General features: G+C 41.2%; 1 protein-coding gene and 2 long non-coding RNA genes across 11 annotated transcripts in view; 1 reads left to right on the plus strand and 2 right to left on the minus strand.

The window, feature by feature from the left end:
- HMGN3 (high mobility group nucleosomal binding domain 3) overlaps positions 1–8,275 on the plus strand; it is a 31,008-nt gene extending 22,733 nt beyond the window's left edge. For 3 of the 7 annotated variants that reach the window (XM_082218388.1, XM_082218383.1, XM_082218387.1), the window contains exons 3-6: positions 1,834–1,863; positions 2,885–2,932; positions 5,943–6,056; positions 6,175–8,275. In XM_082218388.1, the coding sequence (XP_082074514.1) occupies positions 1,834–1,863; positions 2,885–2,932; positions 5,943–6,056; positions 6,175–6,306 (324 nt within the window). In that variant the 3' untranslated portion in view covers positions 6,307–8,275. Of the gene's footprint in view, positions 1–1,735; positions 1,864–2,884; positions 2,933–5,942; positions 6,057–6,174 lie in introns of those variants that run through there. The other 4 variants (XM_082218384.1, XM_082218385.1, XM_082218386.1 and 1 more) reach the window with 4 other exon arrangements.
- Positions 1–25,201, minus strand: part of LOC309529966 — a 154,444-nt gene that overhangs the window by 70,318 nt on the left and 58,925 nt on the right. The gene's annotated exons all lie outside the window — the stretch shown is intronic.
- The window catches only part of LOC309529946, a 30,538-nt gene that overhangs the window by 1,367 nt on the left and 3,970 nt on the right, over positions 1–25,201 (minus strand). Inside the window, exons 1-2 of one of the 3 annotated variants that reach the window (XR_014218540.1) lie at positions 5,414–5,935; positions 4,064–4,114 (exon numbers count right to left, since the gene is read on the minus strand). The exons of 1 other annotated variant lie outside the window; for it this stretch is intronic. This is a non-coding gene — a long non-coding RNA (uncharacterized lncRNA). Of the gene's footprint in view, positions 1–4,063; positions 4,115–5,413; positions 5,936–25,201 lie in introns of those variants that run through there. One more of the 3 variants, XR_014218538.1, reaches the window with a different exon arrangement.

A 25,201-nucleotide genomic window follows, 5' to 3' on the forward strand; every position in this document is an offset into this window, starting at 1 on the left:
ATGCCCATGCCTGGAAGGGGGAAGAGAAAATCCTCAACTAGAAAACACAAACATGGTACAAAAGCTACAGGCATGCCTCAGGTGGCACACCAAATACTAATATTATAGTGTTCTCCCTTTCCTGTTTCCTAAGGTGTGGTCAGCCCTGTCAGTTCCGACAGTGCTACACGGAGCAGGGGATGCTTGCACTGAGATTGTCATCTGCTTATAGCATGGGAACAGATGGCTAGCACTGTGAAGAGCTACCCCTGAAGGGTTATCTCTTAGGTGGCGCAGGAGTACTGTGTATGTCCCCTCCCCAGATGAATGTGACTTTCTCCCTCCTACTCAACCATGCCTGGCAGCTTCCAGTAGGCTTTCCATGGGTGGGACCGTGTCCCCATTCATGGTTCATTTTTGTTAGATCAGAAAAACAGCAGAATGTGCTGGTGGTGTCTGTGTACCGTAGGACCACAGCTGGCCTTCACCTGAAGACATGCCTTTTGCCATGGACTTTTTTTTGAAGGAGAGCTCAGTTGATGGGTTTGCTTTCTACAGCTGCACTTGGTGATATCTTAATAACCTTGGGTTGTTTGCATCTTTGCCCCCTGTTTTTATTATTTTAGTATTTTATTGGAGTGTTTTTGATATCATTGTTTCATGCCGAACTTTATATTATTGTTCATTGCCTTGCAATAAATTCTCTAAAAGCGTTAATTAAAATAAATGAATAGTACATTGTTGTTTTAAGTTTGGCCTGACTTACGTCACAGAGGAAAGCAAAAGTACTTCCGATTCAAAATTCCTCTAAATGAATGTGTGGCTTGATGCTTCACTCGCCAGTCCATGAAGCCACAAATTCCCCTTAAAAATCATGGTTGTACTTTTCTCAGATTTTCCGCACAACTCTACCAGTTATTTACAAGTTACGACTTTTCAAGATCCTCTCCCACCAGATTCCAGTTTACAAAAGGAGCAGTAAATTAAAGATTCCGTGTCAGCACTGATGTTTTCTGATCATAGTATCAAATTTCAATCATTAGCATCAAGACTCTAGATTCCGTTGCAAAAGAATCCAAATTCCACATCAAGAAAGTCTAGTTTACTAGGTGTGCATTATTTATTCCCCAGTGTTTGGGTGCTCAAAGAATACGGCATTATTATTTTTAGAAAGCTCCAAAGACCGCCAAGTCACTCTTACTTGGGCCTTGGTAATGGGGGTTTCAGATTTTGTTTGTTCATAATGTGCCTTGGAGCACAGTCCCAGAAATAATTTCCACTGATCTTGCCACAAGAGGTTTCCACAAAGACTCTCCTCCCTGGAAGAGAGGGGAGTGGTTGTGGGCGGGAGCCCGAGCACCGCCCCTAGCAGGGGGCATTAGCCCCCTGCCGCCTCCTCTCACCTGGCTGGCATCCACGCCCCCTCGGCGGGCATCCAACCAGGTGCCTTCGAGGGGGCGTGTTCAGCAGCCTTTTGCGGCGGCGCCAGCCTCTCCTCGGCCTCATTCTTCTCCGTCCTCTCGTCGCGAGTCAACAGGACCGTCGTCTCAGCTGCAGGAGCACAGTCCCAGAAATAATTTCCACTGATCTTGCCACAAGAGGTTTCCACAACCGTAGAGAAACAAACAGGAAGATAAGATTTCAAAACGTAGTAAGCAAATAAGCTGAGCAAGTACATCGCGTACATGTAAAACAATAATCCCTCAGGATGCAAAGACCTTTGCATTTGGTAATAAAGACTTCTGTTGTCTTTCAGGTACATTTTATTTTGTTGGCAAATGAGTGACAGATTTTTGCCTTGTGTGGATGTGAACTGCTGCAAATCTACAAAGATATTTTCTTTCCTTTTTATAGCCAACAAGACGATCTGCAAGATTGTCAGCTGTAAGTATTTATAAGAGCTTGTTTGTGTAGATAGGAAGCCACGTTCTTTCTCATGCCACCCTTGACAAGGTGGCACTGGCCATGCCGTGTGGCAAGTGGTAAGCCAATGTTACCTAGATTTTGTGTTTAATCCTTGAATGTAAATCAGGACTCTGGAACGATCAAACTTTCCTGAGCAGCAAGAAGCCCCGGGACAGCTACGAAGGGTTTTGTTTCTTTTTGGTCTGAGCACAAGATCTGTAGCATTTTTATAATAATTTATTTTACCTACAAATATGCACATAGAGCATATTGGAAGGAACAGATCTTCCAGCATTGGCTATCAGCACTCCTGATCCTGCTTTAGATACTCAGCCAAACTCTTGCAGCCTCTCTCCCCTAAGGCAAGTGGTAGAACTAGCTCCACTATTTGTGGCCCCCTTCCTCTGGATGAAATGTGTCACTTTCCAAAGTCTGTAAAGGATATCTGGAGTGCACCCGCAGTCATTAAAGAATATTAAACTCCAGTTGTTAAAGTTTCTGAGATTTATAGCAGGCACAAGGAACCTGTGGCTTTCGAGATGTTGTTCGACTACAGTTCCCATCATCCTTGACCATCGGCGATGTCAGCTGGGCCTGATTGGAACTTGAGTCCATCAACATATGGGGGACCACAGGCTCCCCATCCCTGATTCACAGGAATCTGAATAACCAAACTCACATGTTGTGTTGGTTGGCTGGCTCCTTATATCCTTTCCAGAAAAGAAATGTGTGGTCATTTTGTGTGTGTGTGTGAGGAGAAATGCAACCCCTTTTGGAGATGACGGGAAACTGTTTCTCACAGTACATCTATAACGTGCAGAGAACCAGACTTTCAGACATTTTGATAAGATATAGAAGGTAATTTTGACTGAAGCCTATCTGTAGAAATGGCCTCTGGCTTCTTCGGTGTCACATGTTAAGAAGTGGGGAAAGGGGAAAGACTAAGAAATAATTGGTAGCAACTGTGCTAATGCTTGGATTGTCTGAAATTCTTTCCTAGAAACCAGCTCCACCAAAACCTGAGCCTAAGCCAAGAAAAACCACTAAGGTAAAAATTGATTTTAACAGTGGTTTGTTTTTTGTTTTACTCTGCCTACTGGGCGCTTTCTCTGTACCGCTATATTATCTTGCTCAGTCTACCCAACATGAATAGAGGGTTATAACTGTTAATAGTTAATGAAATCATTACATCTTAAAGTAATTAAAATTAATGTAGGATTAACATAAGAAAAGGCAGCAACTGCGGGTCAATTCTGTGAAACTTTTGCAACAGTAAACAACCTGAGTTGTAGGCTCACAGCCTGGGATAGTTGTCACATAATGTATTGTTATATGCCCAGATACTAACAACATTCAGAGGTGAAAACACAGTAGCTAATTATGGGAAAGGGAATGATGAATCAATTTCTTCAGCTTAGCAAAATTTTAAGTTAGAAGACTATATTGGGCATGAGCTCTGTTCCATGATTGCATGAGCCTGTCTCTGGAAAATAAATTAGCAATAGTTTTTACTTTACATAGTAAGTACCTTGCAGTTCTTCATTGCTGGTGCACCTATACCACATTTTAAATTTTATTTTGTCACGGAAGCCAAAAACACCTAATCCCCACAAGGTGCAAAAATAAAATGGACACTCCGGAGATTAATTCTGCGCCCCCTCCCTTCCATCAGATTTAAGCCTGATAAGCAGTAGTTTTATAGCCCACTCCACAATCAAAGGAGCCCCAAGAAAAACGATATCCCGCTTCTCTGGAGTCTAGAGCTGTAGCAGTCTCCCAAGTAAGCTGTCAGCCAGTGTCAGTTGAAACCGGAAAGCACAGATATGAGAGGTCTGCTTTGAATGGGCATCCCGCCAGAGCAAGGGACTTTCCGCCTTCCCCTCTTTCCTTTTCATGCACCCTGCACCCTCCCCAAATCTGCTCTGGAGAGTTAGGGGAACCTCTAGAGCAAATGGAGAGGGGAATTCCTGTTGCACAAATGGAAATCGTTGCAGCGATGGGACATATTACTTTGCGCTACCTTGGGATAAATGCCCAGTACTTCACAGAGGTGGAGCAGCACTGATGTTGTGTATGGTTAGCATGTCAGACTAGGATTGAGGAGGCCTAGTTTCAAATGCTCCCTCAGCCATGAAGCTCACTGGGTGACTTTGGGCCAATCACTACCAGCTTAACTTACCTCACAGGGTTGTGAAGATAAAATGGAGGAAGTGTGTGTTGCCTTGAGTTCCTGGAAATAAAGGTGGGATATAAATAATACCGTTGTGGCAAAGTAATTTGTGTTGTTATATTAGCCTGAGATAAAAGAGTAATAGAAGCATTGAAAATAATTGATGGTTTTAAGGGCTGCACACAGTTTGGTAAATCCTAATTAGATAGAGCATGCAGTTGTTTTCCAGCTGTTCTGACTTCAGCCCTGTCTTAAACGCACTTTGCCGTCTGCCTTTTTCTCCCAAGCCAAACATTACTGGACACTTGGCGAGCCGAGTACATATTTGTATATAGCTCTGGAGCCCTGTAAATATATATATATAGTCCACCACCACCCCTGCATACAGTGAGGGCTTGGTTTGACCTGAAAGGAGGGGCCCCACCTCTGAGCTGCAATATTTGCAGTGGGCTACATTATAGGGCTGGTGTAAGCTACTCTCAGCATAGTCCTCCAACCTGCAATCAAGGCAAAACACTTAACCGCCCTGCAGGGCTGTTGTACCCTGAAAACCCCCAGCCTATTTATTTTTATTTTTGTGAGCCATCTTGAGTCCTGGTTTCGCAGAAAAGGCAGGAGACAAATTGAAAGAATGAATAAATTACCTGGTTATAGTACATGGTTAAGGGTTTTCTTGCTATGGCCAAATCTGGGACAGGTTGCCTCCCCTCCCAGCGGGCTCTGATAAATGTTCTTTGCAAGTTTTGACCTTGCCTTCTAGAAAAGGAATTGATCATTTCTTGCAAGCTCCACTCTCCACTGACTTTAAGAACAGTTACAGGAAGTCCAGTGTTCCAATCTCCACAAATCCAATGCAAGTCATTGAGGTCCTCCAGCTAGAGACATGAGTGCTCAGTGAGTTAGAGAGCATGGAGAAGTTCTGCATGCGTCAGGCTCCTCCCCTCCCTGCTTTTCCTAGCGAGAAGCCTTCGTGCCCCCACATCACAAGAGAACTAAAGTAATATCACTTCAACTCGATTTAGTGCCTTAATTTATTTATAACAGGCATAGGCAAACTCGGCCCTCCAGATGTTTTTGGACTACAACTCCTACCATCCATAGCTAACAGGACCAGTAGTCAGGGATGATGGGAGTTGTAGTCCCAAAACGTCTGGATGGCCGAATTTGCCTATGCCTTATTTATAATGTCAACAGGATCAGTCCAGTGTAGAAACAGCTGTCATGCAAGAAGTGGTAGTCTGGATAATTAGTTGTCTGGAGTTTCACCTTCTAGCATATTCCATGTTCTTATTAGCCAGTCCTTAATATATAGGCACTTCCCGAGATGATAGATAGATGATAGATGATAGATAAGATTACCTCTCTACTGGAACAATCCATCAGTTTAAGCCAAAATATTTTCAGTGCACAAGATTAAAATATCTTGTAGTTTTTTTGGTCGCCTTCCACAGAAGTGGTAAAGGAGGAGGCCTAGTAGACTCGGGTTCCTGCATGCAAACACATGTACGCCAGTCCCATTTCTGGATCGGCATATGCACCTTTCCCCCTTCACACAAAACCTGGTGGGGTATGTTTGTGGAAAGGGATTGTGCATAGGTAGCTCAGCTGGTTAGAGCACAGTGCTAATAATGCCAAGGTTGCTGGTTCGATCCCCATATGGGACAGCTGCCTATTTCTGCATTGCGAGGGGTTAGACTAGATGTTCCTCGGGGTCCCTTCCAACTCTACAATTCTGTGATTCCATGAGAGACTAGGTGCCTGTGCAATGTGCCAAGAGAGCCTCCAGTGATTTATTTCTGATGGATTTTTGCAGAGCGCTCGCAGTTGCTGGGGAGCTTTCCCGGTTCTATAATGAATCCATCTCCCTCCGTTTGATCTTGTTTTCCAGAAGGAACCCGGAGCAAAGGCCAGCAAAGGTGCTAAGGGGAAGAAGGATGAAAAGCAGGAAGCGGCAAAGGAAGGTACTGCACCGTCTGAAAATGGTGAAAGTAACACTGAAGAGGTACTTTGCGCGCAGAGCTCCTGCCGATTCACTCAGTTGTGTTTTGTAATTCGGTTTTTCCAGCCATTGCAAGCATGTTCATAATATTTCTTTTTATTGCCCCGTGATGTTATTACAGATCCGCATCTCTCGCTCCACTGTTAGTGTTTCAGCATCCAGAGGTGCCCCACCCAGAACACTGTCAGTAAAAGGGCAGATTGAAACAGTGAAAGTTCAGGGTACGGTAGAGCAATCTGCATGTGTGCAGTGAATAGAGGCAGATAGTAGTGTGGTGCTTTTCATTGTGAACAATTGAAGCTGGCAGGTAAGGCTTCTCTGGCTTTTGAAAATCAGGAACCAATGAATGTAAGTTTATAGATGTCCTGTCTATATCAATGCAGTGTTTAAAAGTCCGGAACTGGGCTGTACAAATACTGCAAAAGGAAAGATTGCATATTGGTTGTGCTGCTTTTTTTAAAAAAGAGACTTACATGTAGTGGTCAGTTACCAAAACCTTCTTTTCCCTTTCCTTTTTTTGCAGGTACAGAGAACTGAATCAGTAGATGACAAGTGCGTGTGAACTGACATGAACATTTGAGGATGATTTTATGTACCTCTAGACAACTTTTAAAAGATATTTTTATCAAGTATTTTGTAAATGCTAATTTTTTAGGACTTAAAATAAGTTGACAAACTGTATATGAACATTTCCCTCCTTCCATACCCACGCTTCTAGAAATCCCCAATGTTGCCAAGTTTTTAAAAAGTATCAGCTTAACATTGGGGGAGGGGAAAAAGTGTTTGTAATGTTGGACCAGCATTCCATATTCTCGCTTTTCAGAAATGTACGTCTTGTGCATATGGTGATGTTTTTACCGTGGGTGTTTGGGTTTTTCTTGCGGTTTTTTCTAGAGCAATAATCCGTGGTGTTTTTGTACTTAAGGTTTATGCGATTTTAATGAAACATGTACAGATAATGGCCACCTGCTGACTCTTTTGGATTCTTTTCATTTGTTGACAATAACGACGTCTCCTTGCCAGCAAATATAACTCCCCAATATTTTCACTAAATCTGAGATATGCTGCCTTATAGATAACTTCGCTCTGGCTGGGAGGATACTAAGCACACTTATTTAGAAATATGTCCCATTGATTTCACAACTTAATAATTTGGCAATACAGCTCATTGTTTAGAACCAGAGGATTTAAAATACAAAAGAATTCCAACTAAGTGGGTTTTGGTGAAAGCCAAAGCGCCGTGTGATCTCCATGGAGCACTCATAATACATGCAGATCTGTGCAAAAAAGATATTTAAAGATTCACATACGCAGACTTGCACGGCTTTTGCCGTACGTAGCCAACCAGCCATACATTGTAGGCTGCCAGGCCTTTCAGAAGCTGTGTCTGCATATGCAAAACCAGAAAGCTTCTTGAGCCCTGGTGGGCTGCCATACATGGCTGGCTGGGTGCAAAGTCTGACATTATAGCACAAGGTCTAAAATGCCCAGCCAGACATGGCCAAACTTGGCCCTCCAGATGTTTTGGGACTACAGCTCCCATCATCCCTAGCTAACAGGACCAGTGGTCAGGGATGATGGGAATTGCAGTCCGAAAACATATGGAGGGCCAAGTTTGGCCATGCCTGCGAGGGGTCTTTTTCCAGCATTTTTGTTTCCTGCTTCAACGTAAATAGCACTGTAACAGCAGAAGCTGAGCTTTGGAAACTCAATTTCTTTTATCGCTTACGAGATGCAGCTTTGATTTCACATCTCCTCTTAACTAAACCCCAGTTCCATGTAAACACTGGAGATTATGCCACTGTAATTTCTGTCATGTTCCTGCTTTTAATCTCTTATTTGGCAATTCCACCTGCTTTTATTGGAGGAATGGTGGTCAATGGAGGTTAAACAACATCATGTGGTACCTGGTAGAGAGGATGAAGCTGGAATATATTAAAAGGTCTGGGGTTGTAACGGTGGTGTTAAACAAGCTGAACGATTTCTAGTGCCCATGCTAACACTGCTTTGGTCCATTATAAGCATCTGGTCATCTCCCCCCTCTATTTTTCTCCCCCTTTTTTGTTGTTGCCTGGAACTTGAATATTTCTATTGTTTGCAGAGAGGGAAGGGAAAATATTTCTTGTCTTTTCATAACATTTATTTTCATTGCTGTGCTGGTGGCCATAATGTCTAGGAATATATGCATGTTTCAGTCAATAAATGAAGTAATTATCACCTAACCCCTAGTGTCTTTATTTAGGACTGGGCAAAAATGGTGCCACCTGCAGTAGCCTCCTACTTTGAAAAATATCATTTCATTTCAGTTGGTTTAGCTCCTCTATTATACACACACATTACAGAAATGGAGGGAGACACCTAACAAGTGCATCTTGTGTTGATGTATAAGAATAAAGTGACATACAAAAGCTTCAGAACATGTTTATATGCAAATGCATTATTATATTTTCATTAATCCTCACCAGATCACAGTGCATTGGATTGGTTTTTAAACAAAACCCAGCTGTTTCCTTTAATAGAGAATGTCCTACCTAAGCATACACAATTGCCCTGTGATTTGCTTCCTGCCGTGAAGCTCTATCGACTTCGTTATTTAGCTGCTCTCACCAGAGTTTGACTCTCTTAACACACGCACACTAATGAATTTCTTTGCAACATCCCTTTGATGTAGGAAGGTATTATTATCTTCCATCTTACAGATAGGTAATTAAGACACAAGAGATTTATTGCCCAGCCCTTAATGCTGTTCTACCGACTGAAAATGGAGCGAGCAGAGATTGCCTTGACCAAGAGTTTGGGAAGGTATTCATGTGCTGGACAAATTAGGAATTAAATCTAGTCAGAAATCATAGCCTTCTAACCTTTTTGTGTCTCTGCTTTAATTTAGCTTAGGGCAGGTATGTTCCAAACGGGTTATTTTCCCCCCAGCAAGTCCATCTGGATTGCAGGAACCAAATGCTTCAGCTGTGAAACGCTAACTTAAAAGTGCCTGGTGCCTTAAGAGTGCATTCAGTTTGAAATAATATGTAAACCTCGTTTAAAGTACTTCCTTTCCTGGAAATGCTATCTTGCCTTGAAGAGAATATGTAGGAGGCAAGGTCAAAGGGAAAGTGATAGGCTGTAGTCTGCATGGGTGAATATGTTCTCATCCATGCTTTTCTGCAAAACTTTGCAGTCCCCATTTATGTTATGTCTGTTATAGCTTCTTCCCTAGATCAACATGATATATTGCTGTTACATAGATTTGTGGTGTGACCACACTTGAAAAACTACAGTTCTGGTCACCACATCTCAGAAAAAGCTATTGCAGAGCTGAAAAATATACAGAGAAGAGCAAGCGAAATTGTGGCTAAAGTGAACTTCCACTATATGGAAAGATTACAACAATTTTGGCTTTTTAGTTTGGAAAAGATACAGGGATGTTTTTCTCCCTTGGTATTAAAACCGAAGGTCATCCAATGAAGCCAGATATTGGAATATTCAGGGAAGACAAAATGAAATATTTATTTACACAAATCTTTCTTTAAACTGTGTAATTTGCTACCACAAAACACAGTAATGACTACCAACTTGGATGGCTTTCAAACCATTAAACTTTATTTTGTTTTACACTGTTTAGGTCACTGCAACTTAAGAAGCAGCTCTTGGTGTTTACAGAATATTTAATTAAAGGATTTATACCGTTAGCAATACTTTCAGACAATTTAACAAAAGCAAGATATAATACTGAAATAAAAATAAAGCATAGTTTATATGTTAAAATAGCACACAGTGACGAAAAGATGGTGCAGCTGGTGTCAGACAAACATGTCTCGAAAGGGAATTTGATAGACTGAGCACCACAACTAACAAGGCCTTCTCCGGGTGCCACCCACCTGATTTCACTAGTAAGGTGAAGAAACCTCCCTCTCTAAAGTGGAAAAACATTGCCCATGGGACCATACTACCTAAATAGTGCTGAGAGAAATGAGGAAGAGGATGGGAGCTACCGGTAACCCCAAAGATAAACTGGAGAACCCAGACCTTGGGATTAGGCTCTTAAGAATGCTAACTCAACACAACCTAGTAAGAGATGCCTTCCTGAAAGTGTCAGTACCCTCCAGGAGCCTCTAATGAATAGCATACAATCAAATATAACTGCATGAGTGCTAGTTAGTGCATGAAGGGATTAAGACTACAGAGCTGGATTCCTAGACTCAACTAGGTCACGCCCCCCTTCTCTAATGAGAGAGAAAGTAAAGCCTTCCCTTCCTGTTCCTTCTCTCTCTACATCATGTAACTGACCAAGGAAGACCTGCCTAAGCAAGCGCTAAGCTTTGAACATGTGTTTGAAGCTATGTCTCTGTATTTTTGACCCAGAAGCGTATTCTGCCTGTATTCTCCTTTGCTGCTGCTTCGAGAAATGCATGAATTTGACCTTTGGAACACTTTGTAAGTAAAGCATTTAAAACTTATTTAGCAGTGTGTGGGCTGTTCATTGCAAGAGGGGTAGAAATAGGAGCACTGTTTCCAAGCAGACTAAATGGGATAAAAGAGTCTAACAACCTATAGTCCCAGTTTAAACTCACAAAAGTTTAGCAGCAGTAAACTCTGCTACTGCCCCATGTTTTGAATCGAGGCACCCAACCGATGCATTGATTATATTATTCACCCCACACACGTGGGTCGCAGGGATTCATATTTTTCCTTCCAAAGATAACAAATCTAATATATTTGAATTGAAACGAGGTGTAAATTGTATTTGGAGCAGACTCGTTTAAATTAAAGGGGTTTTAGTTAATCACGAGCATCCGAAGTCCTACTAATCCACACTCAATCCATTGTGAGTAAGGAAACATTATTGGTATCAGCTTTTCAAACAAATAAGTTTTAGTGGCTGTGTTTCAATGTACTATGAAACAATGATACTATGTGTAAGGGACAGAGCTGGAAATTGTCAGTGCTTTTTCTGGGAGTAGGGTTTACATTCAGCATCTTAAAAAGTAGAGACATCACCTTACCAACAAAGGTCCGTATAGTTAAAGCCATGGTTTTCCCAGTAGTGATGTATGGAAGTGAGAGCTGGACCATAAAGAAGGCTGATCGCCGAAGAATTGATGCTTTTGAATTATGGTGCTGGAGGAGACCCTTGAGAGTCCCATGGACTGCAAGAAGATCAAACGTATCCATTCTTAAGGAAATTAGCCCTGCGTGCTCACTGGAAGGACAGATCGTGAAGCTGAGGCTCCAATACTTTGGCCACCTCATAAGAAGAGAAGACTCCCTGGAAAAGACCCTGATGTTGGGAAAGACGGAGGGCACAAGGAGAAGGGGACGACAGAGGACGAGATGGTTGGACGGTGTTCTTGAAGCTACAAACATGAGTCTGACCAAACTGCGAGAAGCAGTGGAAGACAGGAGTGCCTGGCGTGCTCTGGTCCATGGGGTCACAAAGAGTCGGACATGACTAAACAACTAAACAACAAAGGGTTTATATTATTCTGTAGACGTAATATGCACACACAATATTTTGTTGCACGTGAAATGAAGAAAGCTGCTGTTTGCTCATCCCCACCCTGCTTTCCAAATCCCTGGCTGTGGTGTTATGGGAACATGAACACACCAGACCCGCACCCTATCAGCTGCCTTCCTAATAAGGGAGCAGGTGCTGTTTATCTGCCTTCGCTTTTGTATCTCTGCTTTCCTGTCTGAAATAAGTCTCTAGCCAGACACATTAGTGTTTTTACCCTGGAACTCCCTAGGGAATAGAAGTTTTGAGTGCGACTGCTTCCTCATCGATGGTATAGCCTATTTTTAACTTAATGAAAGATGGACAAACATAAGAAACAAAAAACACTGCAGCTTTTTTGTGTGCGCTGAGTAGAGTCTGCCTTTCCACTTGCTTCTGTATCAGAGTATTGCTTAGGTGTACATAGATTCCTCTTCTTAGGGTATGTCCTTCAGACCAGCTGTTTTGTATGTTACCAAAGATCATGCAAGGAGCTGGTGCAATCCGCTCTGCATCCTAATCTTCAACAATTATCAGACTTTTCTAATTTTTTAAACAAGATTTTAAGTAGGGACTCAACGCCAACAGAGTTGTGTCAATATCAACCTTGTCCCTCTCAATCCCTCTCTTTGAAAATCATGGTTCAGGAGAGGAAAAAGTGAAAACCAATTAATACATACTTTACAAGTGGCTTCAGACTAAAGGAAGCAATCGACTTTGCTGCTGGTCCACTCATATTGCACCATCCTCTCCTACTGCTTACTGGTAAAATACGCATTTGCACATCCTTGACCTGCTACACACATATGACTGAGCACCCTGTGACTGGGCTGTGCTTCCCATGGAAATGCATGGAGGTATTAAGGATGCAGGTTCTTCATTTCTGGACTTCTGTTAACAAAACACGGGGGTCCTGATCCCTGTGTTACATATAACAGCTTTCCCCTTTGGAGAAGACGGCACAATAGGTCCAACACATCCTGCTGGCTTTCCAATTGCGTAGCCCAGAGCTTTCCAAACTGTGTTTTGCAACATGTCAGTGTGTTGGCTGCAGTTTGTAGGCGCCTCATGTGAATGCTCCCTGTGCTCCTCCTGGAGCTGGAAATGGGTTAGTTTAACCTCGGGTTTGCTAGTAAAACTGAATTACTACGAGGCTAAATGATGCATGTATAAAAAGTGTGTTACCAACATGAAAAGTTTGGAAAGCTGATGTAGGCCCTCTGTTGCCCCTGCCATTTTACATGAGCTATTTACAACAAAATTGATTCCTCCATTGCATGTCCTTTTTTCTGATTTTGCCCTGCTAGTGCTAGTAGTTCTTTAAACATCGAAGGAGGAACTTCAAATAACAATGTACAAAATGTGACTGATTTGGGACACCTAAAATGTTACGATTTACAATTTTTGGCACAACTGTTAGATTCTATCACATTTGTAAACACAAATTGAGGTAAGTACAGTTCTTGAAACCAGAAGTTCCAGAAAACCTTTCTCTGACCTTGACTTTCTTGAGAAGTCTGTTTAGTCAAGTAGGTTTTTATATTATTTTGTTAATAAGTAATTTAATATATTTTTCATATTTTAAAAGGAAAAAAACATTTAAGGATTCAAAACTATTTGAAAACAGTTTTATTGCAGAATGATGTGCACCAGTAGCCTGGACAATTTCTGACTTTGAATACACACGATAAAGCCTCCTTATTGCAGAAGACCAGTGTCAGGTAATTTGGATCCTACTATAAATGATGGATTCTAGAAAACTCATTCTGATATGTGATTTTGAAGCTGAGTATTATGAAAAGCTGTACTCTAAAGGTTAGATAGCAGGGGAATCTACACTTCTGCGTCACAGACACTGGAAATGGCAGAATCTTGTAATGTGTATTCTTAACTAGAAATCAAGAAAAATCACAGCTTCTTGTTACCAAGATTGAAAGTGCAGCAATGGAAAGTGAAGTAAATCACAATTTTCTGGATCCAACAGGGTAGCTTAAGTATGTCATGGAGCAGCTGATCAACATTACATAATTCTGAGTATGATCTCCAAAACAGACAAGATAACTTTTGTCTTCTGCTTTGAAATGCTGTAGAGTCCCTATGCAGCTCAGGTGGTTAGAAACCATTCTGCCCCTCTCCTGCCCCCAAAATCCCCTTGTACCTTAAAAAAAGAAGTTGTTGCCTGTTTATCACAAAACCAAGCTAGGTGGCATCACAAAACACGACTGAAAAATGAACTGTCTAGTTGCTTGCCATTCCTTAGTGTATAGGAGGCGAGGGCTGATCTGTGAAGGAGGCAGGCTAGATGCTGGACTCCAAACCCCTACTGACCTTTTCCTGGCCTGGTACCTTGGGTTACAGACGCTTCAGGTTACAGACTCTGCTAACCCAGAAATAGTACCTTGGGTTAAGAACTTTGCTTCAGGATGAGAACAGAAATCGCCTTGCAGCAGCGTGGTGACGGCGGGAGGCCCCATTAGCTAAAGTGGTACCTCAGGTTAAGAACGGACCTCCAGAACGAATTAAGTTCTTAACCCGAGGTACCACTGTACTGATTGTCCTTGCTGTAGGATGGCAACTAGAGCGGAGGTTGTAGTAGTTGCAGACAGTAGCAAGTTGGATATGTAGTATGGATGCGGCTTGAAAAGGAGATACATTTTCAGGTTTAGAATAGTGGGCTGTGGCTGCACTAAGAATGGATAGATTACTCCGTAGCAAAAAATTAACACGGTCAATAGAATTTTGAACAGCTGAGGTCATACTAATCCTTTTGTACATCTGCAAACAAAATACCCAGGGGATTAAATATTGAATGAAGACAAACCTTTGCAGTTCTAGATTCCCTCTCTTTCTGCTACCTGAAATTTGCTGTCAGAATTTGAGCGCCCCATTTTATTTTTCAACAAACCATGTAGTTGATGCTTGTGTGTAGTTAGTGAGAGTTATTTAAGGCCAGTGAAGAAGAGAAGAAGAGTTTGGATTTGATATCCCGCTTTATCACTACCCTAAGGAGTCTCAAACCAGCTAACATTCTCCTTTCCCTTCCTCTTCCACAACAAACACTCTGTGAGGTGAGTGAGGCTGAGAGACTTCAGAAAAGTGTGACTAGCCCAAGGTCACCCAGCAGTTGCAGGTGGAGGAGCGGGGAATCGAACCCGGTTTACCAGATTACAAGACTACCGCTCTTAACCACTACATATTTAGAAGAACTAATTGTACACAAACGGTCCCTTTATACTTTGCTGTGAAAATGCACGACATTATATCAAAGTTTGGACGCAGGTGGCACTATGGTCTAAACCACTGAGCCTCTTGGGCTTGCCGATCAGAAGGTCGGCAGTTCGAATCTCCATGACGGGTTGAGCTCCCGTTGCTCAGTCCCAGCTCCTGCCAACCTAGCAATTCGAAAGCACGCCAAAAAGTGCAAACAGATAACTAGGTACCACTCCGGCGGGAAGGTAAACGGCATTTCTGTGCGCTGCTCTGGTTTCGGTGTTCCGTTGCGCCAGAAGCGGCTTAGTCATGCTGGCCACATGACCCGGAAAAACTGTCTGCGGATAAACACCGGCTCTCTCGGCCTGTAAAGCGAGATGAGCGCCGCAACCCCAGAGTTGTCTGCGATTGGACTTAACTGTCAGGGGTCCTTTACCTTTTTATATCAAAGTTTACCAGGCTTGTGTGTTGAGCACACTGCTTTATGGTAGTGAGATGTGGGCAACATAACACCCACCAGGAGCGATGCCTTAATGCCTTCTGTTAAGTTGTGGGCGAACATAGCAGACGACACAGCGATTCTTCAAACAGCTCTTCTTTATTCAGATGTCAGAACAGAACTAAGCTGAGGGGCTCAGTCAGCCTGCTTATATAGAGCTCCAGAACAATGTAACTGTTGCCATTTTCTAAAACTATCCAATCACTGAACATCACTTTTCGATCCTTCATTTGCATACAAACTATCTACAGTATCCCCCTGCTGGCCCAGGGTGAGAACTTCAGTACATAACACCTTCCTCGTGCACTTCATCCGGAAGATTTTGGGCATCAAGTAGCAGGACAATCTGAAACAAAGATGTGTTCTCCCAAGCCCACATTCCCAGATGTTTGCATTTCATCTCTGCTTGCTTGGTCATGTCCACAGAATGGAAGATTGCAGGATTCCCACAAACATGCTCTACGGGGAGCTGGCTTCAGGTACCAGGCCTATTGGCACACCAACTCCGATGTCTGCAAATGTGACACGAAGGCTAGAACCTTAATTCCACCGTGTGGGAATCCCTTGTAGATGACCGCAGAGTCTGGTGACAATCAGCCAGGTTGTGTAAACAAAGCAGTAACCAGAGAAGGAATGACCACTGGGAGGAGCGCAGAAAGAAAAAACGCCATGGTACACATGCATCAGCAGAACCGGACAGCTTCATTTGCCCCAGCTGCAACAAAACATGTCTCTCCTGTATTGGTCTCTACAGCCACAGCAGGTGGATAATAGCTTGACTTCACCCCCAAAGGCACACTCCTCCACTGTCTCCGGAGACAGAAGGATGCCAGCAATATCAGTTTACTTCTGCTGTTTTTACTTTATTTATATTCTACAACAGCAATGCCTTTTCTTTTACAGCTCCGTATTTCACCCATATGGTGAAATGAGATTCATTATGAGTTTTCACATATCATTTTTTCAATTGAACCTTTAATAATTTTTAAAATGTAACTATAACTTTATTGGCATTTAATTAGAGGGAAATGGAAAACGCAATCAAAGCTGGTATACCTATAGCATACTACAATGTAAAAGAAAACTCTATTTTACATTAAGCTAAAGTACCCTAATTTAAGTTGAATAAACACTTCCTTTGCACATTTACTTGGAAGCAGATCCTACTGAAATTAATGGGGCTTTCTTCTGAGTAACTAGGTTTATGTTTGGATACAAATTCCATTGACGAGTCATCCAGCTTAAGTTCTTATTAGCAGTAGTAACTAAACGTGTCACTGGTTTATGTAGACTGCATTAAAAAACTACCACCATCCATTTTTCAAGGGCTGCATCACCAGTCCTACAGTCCTCATCTGTACCGGTATTTTGTTTCTTCTTCAAATGAAATGGTTAATCTCTGAGCAGCAACATGCATAGGTCACTAAGCAGTACGGCAGGCTTCTACATATGATTTCATCAAAAGGCAGGGTAGAAATTTTGCTTAAGTATTCTTCAGCTGTTCAGAACTGTTTGTTTCCATTACGATGAAATGATAGCTTAAAAGTAGTGTAGTGTTTGTGCTCAGTTTATTTCCCAAAAGCTACCTTCCATTTAGCAGAATATAATTTCTTATATATTCTATTACCTTCATATTGTCTTTAAAGCTGTTTTGACCCTTTTGGTGCTTTTGCCTGTGTAAATTTCTTGACCCCCCCCCCCAAAGAGCTAAAGGCTTATCTTAACTCTGCAGTGCCACTTTAAAAGGCGTCAAGTAGTAGGACAGAGTGGGAGGTGATCTGAATCAATGCTTTTAACTTTTCAGTACAGATAGACTGCAAAGGCTTCTCAGCCTTACTGTCTGAATCAACCTGTTTTACACACCTTGCCATCCACCTTCAATAGCAGCTATCTTTAGAAGGAACTTCTTACAACTAGACAGATCTAGGGGGCTGGGACGTTGACTGAAATATTTACAACCATAGAAATCCTGTGCAAGAGGAGAAGTGGAAGGCTTGCTGGGAACTTCCTGTTGCACTACTTGGGGAAGAGCTGTGCTGAAGGGGATTGGTTCAAACACCTGGGCTGCATTCCCAGTTCTTATCTGCTAGTTGGGTTGAGACTCTGCCTGCCTCAGAGGGGTTGCAATTTTGAAAGCCCAAGGAGACAGGGACAAGAGGCCCTGGTATACTTTTGTTGCTAGACAGCCTTAATGAAAAGACTGAGGAGCACCTGAAAGAGAGTCTGGGACCATGGTTCTCAATGGGCGTGGTGTGCCACACTGGTGTGGCAGGAGAGGGTGGAAAGAGTGGTGAGAAGATTCAAGGACAATCAAAGCAACATTTAAACATTTCAGTGTAGTATAGTATTTAAAAATAACTTTATTTATTTGCAGAATATGGATATGTTTTCAAAATGAGACCAAGAGCATCAAATGATACTGAGGACTAATAAATAATAACAACATGCTAGTTAATATGCTAATTTATCAACTACTTTTAAAATGAGGCTGCATTTTAAATTGCATTTTAACCTGTATTTTAAATTGGTTTTTTCTTTTCCCCCTATTATGTTTTTACTGTGATTTTATTGGTGTTAGCTGCCCGGAGCCCGGCTCTGACCGGAGAAGGCGGGGTATGAATAAATTTTATTATTATGATGATGATCCAGAATCACTGTTCGAACATAGTACTAGAGACCAGCAATGGCTATTCTTCTACATTACCAGAAGTAATGTATTTAGTGTTAACTCCGGAAGTGTATACTCGATTCTGACCAAATCAAGGCTCCTGGTGTATATTGTTCTCTGGTTTGGAGGCTTAGTACCCACCCCTTATGCTGTCATGACTTAGCTGAATAGAGGTCAGGTGAGTGGCACAACCTCAACACCTGTCCACTACTTTCTAATGCTAGAGGTGCAGCGCTGGCCTTTTATATGGCAAGTCAGCTGTAGCTAATGTGTCACGTTATTTCACGTAGAGAGCTGTATTGCCAGAGCAGACTGTGTGATGACTGAGATGCTGCTATGTTGCTGAACATAAATAACTATATAATTCCTATCATCACACACACTATTATCTACTGCACAACAGCAACATTTGCTGGTGGTGTTAAGACACATTCTGCTGTGATCTCACCAGCCAGCCAGGGACACAAATATCGTGGCAGTGCTTTGACTCTGCACAACCTAGAAGACGACAAGTAGACTGGATTTTAATTCAGGAATAATTTCAGCAGCCCACCTACTGCCAATAGAGCTGACATTTCTAAAATAAAGCTCTGCCTCAAAATAATGTTTTGTTTTAGACGGCACTAGGACTATATGATATATAAGAAAGGGATTATTATACTTTTACTTTTCAGGGCAAGCACAGAAGAAAAGCCTCACTCAGCAGGTTTCTTCACATTAACTACCTTTTGGACAGAAACCTGCAGCGAAGCTTGCAAAAAACACTTAATACATAATTTACTATTGAATGAATGCACCGATTTGGGTGTTCTAATTAGAGCGTTTACTATACAGCAGTGGTGCAGGTAGATAATTTCAGAACCTGGACTTAATGGTCTTACAAGCTACCCTCCCCCCCCCTTTAGATGGCCGCATGTATTACCCCAGTTGTGAAACAGAATTAACATTTCTCTCCTCACCGCCCCAGGTCATTCTATGCTTTACAGCTGCTTCTATATTCCTGATATGTGAGATTGAAACACAGACAGCCCCAATTTAAACAAGAAATATTCTGAGCAGGTGTAGTTTCATGTTTTAAACTCAGTTAAATAATAGGATCATCGTGACTATGGGAATAAAATGGAGTTTGCTTCTGTTGCCCTGCTGCTACACACATTTTTTTGTGAATGTAGATCACTTTGCTGTGGGAAATATATGTGTGTGTATATAATAAATAATAATGATAATAATAATAATAAAGGTCTAGAACTCTGTAGACATACACACTGTATTTACTTGAATGTAATGCACACCTTTTTTGGCCAAATTATGTCACGGAAATTAGAGTGCACATTAGATTTGATGGTGCATTTACATTTGCTAGTAAATACTTCTTTGGTTTCGAGGTTTTGAAAATTGAGGTGCACATTAGAGTCACATAAATATGGCATTAAAAAGAAAGGATATTGCAACAGTCAGCATCAGCACCATGTTGGTCCAGGTCCTGACACCAGGCCTGTTTGCTGCTGCCCCTATCACCTACCACTCACTAGTTGTTGTCTGCAGCTGAAATACTAAGAAATACAACAACTGATTATCAAATTAAACAAACAACTACACTTGGATCTTCGGAAAGCAGACCATAGAGGTATGCATATTTTAAACAGAGTACCGTTTATTCATCTATGCAGATAGAAGTGCGTTGTGCTTTGTGTGTGTGTGTGCACGTGGGGAGGGGCAGGGAAGTGCTTTCTACCACGAAAACCCAGTATCCATCCCACAAAAGATGTATTAATTAATTTATTATTTTAGGAATTTATACCCCAACTTTTTCATAAAAATGTTTGGCTTCCTCCAGGATACCAACAATAATTTATTTGTTTTAAAATCCTTTTTTACTACTACTACTACTACTAATAGTAATAATAATAATAAATCACAGTAAATGCAGCAGGAACAAAGTCAGGAAAGGCTCAATATGCTGGTATTAATTGCCAGGCAAAGCCTAGAATAGGAAGTAGTCATTCAGCAAGTGCCAGTAATGAAGGAAAAGTAGACGCTTGCCTTATCTCAGAAGGGGAGCTTTTCTATAAACCATGTGCAATAACAGAAAACATCCACCTCTTTCTTGTTGCAAATAGACCTCCACTGACTGTGGAACAAACAGGAGGGCCTCATTTGACAATCTTAGGGGAGAAGGCATTCCCTTAGAGAACCTGGTCAGAAGTTGCTTACGGCTTTATAAATAAATATCAAAAACTTAAACCTGGCCCAGTAGCATGCTAAAACCAGTTCAATTTTTAAAAAAATCAAAAATGGTGTCGCAAATTTGCAATAAATTGCCCCAATTAGAAAGCTAGCCATTGCATTCTGCACTAACTGCAGTTTCCCGACTGTTGTCTTGTTGGGCTGTGTATAAGTGCTGCATTTTGACTAATAACTAATCAAGGATGTTATTTGCAGGAGGCAAAGCTGCTCAGGACCCCTTCACATGCAAGCAAAATTGGCTGCTGCACATTACTGCACAGACACTGTATCCGGAAGTGTAGCCAGCCTTGTAAGTTCACATACATCGCATGCACATATGTGCACATTAAAAACGTGTGAGCAGCCCATCAGAAATTTTCATAATTTCCTTGCTTTATTTCACTCACATGAGATGCTGACCGTACCTGCTTTGTGGTAGTTTGTCACATCAATATATGTGTTTACTTTGCCCACCACCACTTAAATATTTAATTGGCAATTAATATGCTGAATTTTTACTATATTAATCAGTAGGTGCAAATGTTAAACAGCGAGGCTGAGTCTTAAACACACAGTTCTTTTTAAAGCTATTTTGGTTCTAGTGTAACTGTAACGGAGAATGAAAAAGGATATTCTGAGTGATCAAAAATGAACGTCAGCTTTTCCTTAATCCACTGTGTGCTCTCATAGTTCCTTCAATATCTCAAAAAGGCCCCTTCATTTATATCAATTTGAAATTTAAATTTAAATTATTTTGTTGAAAGTCACGATGATTAATCGACTAAAAGGTTTAAAATCGGTAGATAGCTCCACTTATAATATGTAAGCAAAACAATTCAACAGCTGCAAGAGCCAATTCCCAAGAGACAAGACTGTGAAAGCAGACAATATACTGTTCTAACCAAGTAGGAATAATTGATCTTTCCCCCATATATCTTATTGTGACAAATGGAATGTGTTTGTACATTATGTGTTTTACATGTACATTAAACAGACATGTGATGTAAGGAAACTGTATACTTGAATGCATAGTGAATAACTGATTTGGAAGTAGCTCATTTAGTGAATGCAAAAACAATAAATATGCGATAAAAGCTTTAGAAATATATTTGAATTCTTAATGGCTTTCAAAGAACTTCTGTTAGATATAACCAGTTCATATTAGTTTTATAAATACTTGATTTAGTATCAATTGTAGATAGAAATATAAACATTGAACTACATTAAAATACCTACAAATAAAGGAACAATCAGTAGACCTTCCGAGTCACCGAATTAATCATTCTTGAAAGATATTGTTATAACTTTGATAAAGGAAATCTGCAGTAAAACATTATTCCATTCTTCCTTAATTAAGTTGCTTCCTAGCAATGTGATGCTTCAGAAAAAAGTGCTTTCGCATCAGGAAAGGCTTGCATTATGTCCACAGAAAACTTTACTAATCTTGTGTGCCTAAACTCAGTTGGTAGTAGTTTGCGGCCTTATCAAGCTTTTATGAATATATATGATGCTGCCTTATACAAAGTCTTTGGGGCTTTTAAATCTGAAAAAGGCAAGTAAAATAGAGGCATATAAAATTATACACACTGGCAGAAAGTAGGATGTGAATGTTTTCTTCTTCCCCTAATACTATAACTAGGTAAAGGTAAAGGGACCCCTGACCATTAGGTCCAGTCGTGGACGACTCTGGGGTTGCGACGCTCATCTCGCTTTATTGGCTGAGGGAGCTGGCGTACATGTGGCCAGCATGACTAAGCCGCTTCTGGCGAACCAGAGCAGCACATGGAAACGCCGTTTACCTTCCCACCGGAGCGATACCTATTTATCTACTTGCACTTTGAAGTGCTTTCGAACTGGTAGGTTAGCAGGAGCAGGGATCGAGAAACAGGCATTCACTCTGTCGCAGGGATTCGAACTGCCAACCTTCTGATCGGCAAGCCCTAGGCTCAGTGGTTTAACCCACAGCTCCACCCGCATGCCTACTAGAACTAGGGCTCATCAAATGAAGATGAATGTGCAAAAGGAGGCATTTCCTCACACAGCATGTAATTAAAACTACGGAAATTTATTTCACAACATGTAGTGATGGCCACTAACTTGGAGGACTTTAAAATCCATGCATAAGACTATCAAAGGCTACTAGTCATAATGGCTATGTACTACCCCCAGTGTCAGAGGCAGTATGGGTCTGAATCCAAGTTGCTGGGAACACAAGAGGGAAGTGTGCTGTTGCACTCCTGTCCTCCTGCTTATGGGCTTTCCCTAGTTATCTGGTTGGTTACAGTGAGAACAGGGTGCTGGACAAGGTGGTTTTGGTCTGATACCAAAGGACTCTTGTTATATTCTGAAGTCAGGTTATAGGTCCGCTAGCTCTAGGCAGCCTAATGTGACAGTGGATGGGTCTTTTTGAATGCTGTTACCTGAGACTTTAACTGGAAAGGTTAGGGATTGAACTTGCAACATTCCATGCACACCATAACACTGTTTAAACCTTTCTCCAGAAAGCTCCCCATACCCAGAGGATTCTTAATAACCATAGGAGACTAGATAAATGGTTATTTACAGAATTTAAAAAGGAATGGCATATGTTGGAAAGATACACAACGGCAAGGTTTTGGATGACCAAGGTTTATGATTCTGGGAACAAGTGCTCCTTCTCTGCCTCACCCCTCTAATCCTGGCTCATTATCTTGGCTTGTTAACTGACAGTAAACCAGAATCATCCTGTTCAGATATAATGGGAACTTGGGCTTACAGCAAGCCAAGAATGAAGCTGCTGTGTGAATGGAAGAACATTTGATCCAAATTCTCATTCCTGGCTTCATAAACCATCAACTTAAGAAATAGCTTGAACGCTGCCAGCAAATGGTAGTTTAAGATGATGCTAGTGATGTATCTTAAAATGAAATATCTAACGTAAGGAGGCTTAGACTTGAATAACTGTGTAGTATACAGTAGGCATACACTTCTATGTAACTTCTCCCCATGGGCTTATTATTGATTTTAGATAGTAGCAACTGATGACATTTGTAAAAGGAGAATGAAATATCATGCCATTCCACTCCATACCACCACATATTATTGTTAAACTGTTCTACAGGGCAAGTCACTCATCTGACCAATGTCTTGAAAGATGCAAAATATTAAACACAAGGCTGTGTATTAAGATCAGTGCCCTAACCCCTCAATCCATGTGGAACCCATCTTCCAAGAATTGTTTCCTCACTCTCTACAGATTCGTAGCAGATTCATTTGTGTGTATAAAAATTAACACTACTGAGTTATCCTCTCACATTCTACAGCTTAGGGACTGCACATGGGTAAGGTAACACTTCAAAAATGTAACATTTAGCTGATCAGCTGTTTAGAAAGAGACAGAGGGTGTTTAATCCAGTCCTCCTGTCCACCAAAGAGCCAATTTGGGGGACTCCCCCTCCCCACACCACCTTTGTATCAGGGCACTGGTTCTGAGCTGTTGACACCTCAAATGTTGTTTTCCCTTCTATTATCTTGAGGCTTGCTTGGTGATGATACCAGAAAGCGAATATCAGGATCAATCTTTGAGAAAGATCTTATTTGTAGCTTTGAGGAACATTTCTGTAAATGTTGTAGAAAGTTGTAAGTTGACTCAAGCTTTCTTTCAATTAGTGAACAAAGCCCTTGACTTCTATGAAATAATCCTAATTTTTGAAATAGATACACAGCATCAGAAACTACATTAGCATTAGGTAGCTCACTAGTCTGCTGTGTTGTAGCTTCTTAGCAGATTGGTTTAGCTTCATGACAGTAATTGTCATTAAGTAACTGTAGTGAAGTGAGGTAGGCAACTGCATTTAGGTACAAAAACCAATTGAAAGCAGTACTGTGAACTAAAAATTACAACTTTCCAAAGGTACAGGCCTTTAGCTATTAACTGACTGTTGTTGCAGGGTTTTCAGGCGATGAGTGTAATACTTTGTACATGTGTGTTTTTAAATAGTTTTGTTTTAGTGCCGTTTTTAATACGGTTATTTATTTGTTTTTTAATATTTATATTTATTGTGTCTTTTAGTTGTAACTGTATTAATATATGCTGTAAGAAGTCTTGGGTCCCGTACTGGGCAAAAGGCAGCATGTAAATAAAATATAATAAATAAAAATAATATGTATCTATTTAGAACTGCTAGTATGCAGGTTTGCTTATTAATAGTCTGAGCCAAACTTAAGATCCTCTGGGATGAGAGTGTTTAGATTAAGCAGATCCTAGACTTTCTTTCTAAGCTGGGGCTTTGGTGGTCTAAGCCCCTCACCCTGGTTGGGCTGGAGATAAGGTGGTGGAACTTAGAACAACATAAGTCCCCGAAAAGGGATGATCTGGGAGACAGGGCAAGCAGAAACCTATTCCAAAACCTGTTCAGCCCAGTCATGTCACCTAGGGCCCACTCCTCAAAACTCATGTCCACACTCACCTGCCAGTTTAGTTGGCAACAGTCCCTCCCAGAGGCTCCTAAATGCCATAACTTCCTGTAGCTAGGATTATTCTGCTAGTCCCCATCCACAATACTCACATGTCATGACTGAACTTCTAGGACTGAAATTACATGAAACGTCTAAGGGAAAATATGTGCAAATGTTAATCCTGGACAATGTTTACATAATTAGCGTTTAGAATACTTTGATGCACACTTGTATGTAAAATTTAACAAGAGAGACAAAATAGTAAAAAATAACCATATAGGAAGAGAGCCAGAGTAAGAAATATTAAAAAGGCTATGAAGTTCATTGAAAAAAATGTTTGCAAGATATCTCAACTACAGGCATCGACCCTCACATATATTTTTAGCACTACTTCCCACTATAGAATGTGACAGTTTTGGATAACTTTAATTCCATGACTATGTTTCAGGCCTTTGATTGTGCAACAAACAAATTCAAGAATCTACCCTCACATATTCTCAGTGTATTAGCCCTGGCAACTTGCCTATCGTACTTGTTCCTCATTACTAAAACTACAAGTTGAAAAGTACAAAACAGGCAAGGCAAGAGATTCTGGGTTTTTGCAGAAATGTATTTGTATA

This window comes from Podarcis vaucheri (assembly GCF_965113315.1).
Source record: "Podarcis vaucheri genome assembly, chromosome: 3".
NCBI classification, from domain to species: domain Eukaryota; kingdom Metazoa; phylum Chordata; class Lepidosauria; order Squamata; family Lacertidae; genus Podarcis; species Podarcis vaucheri.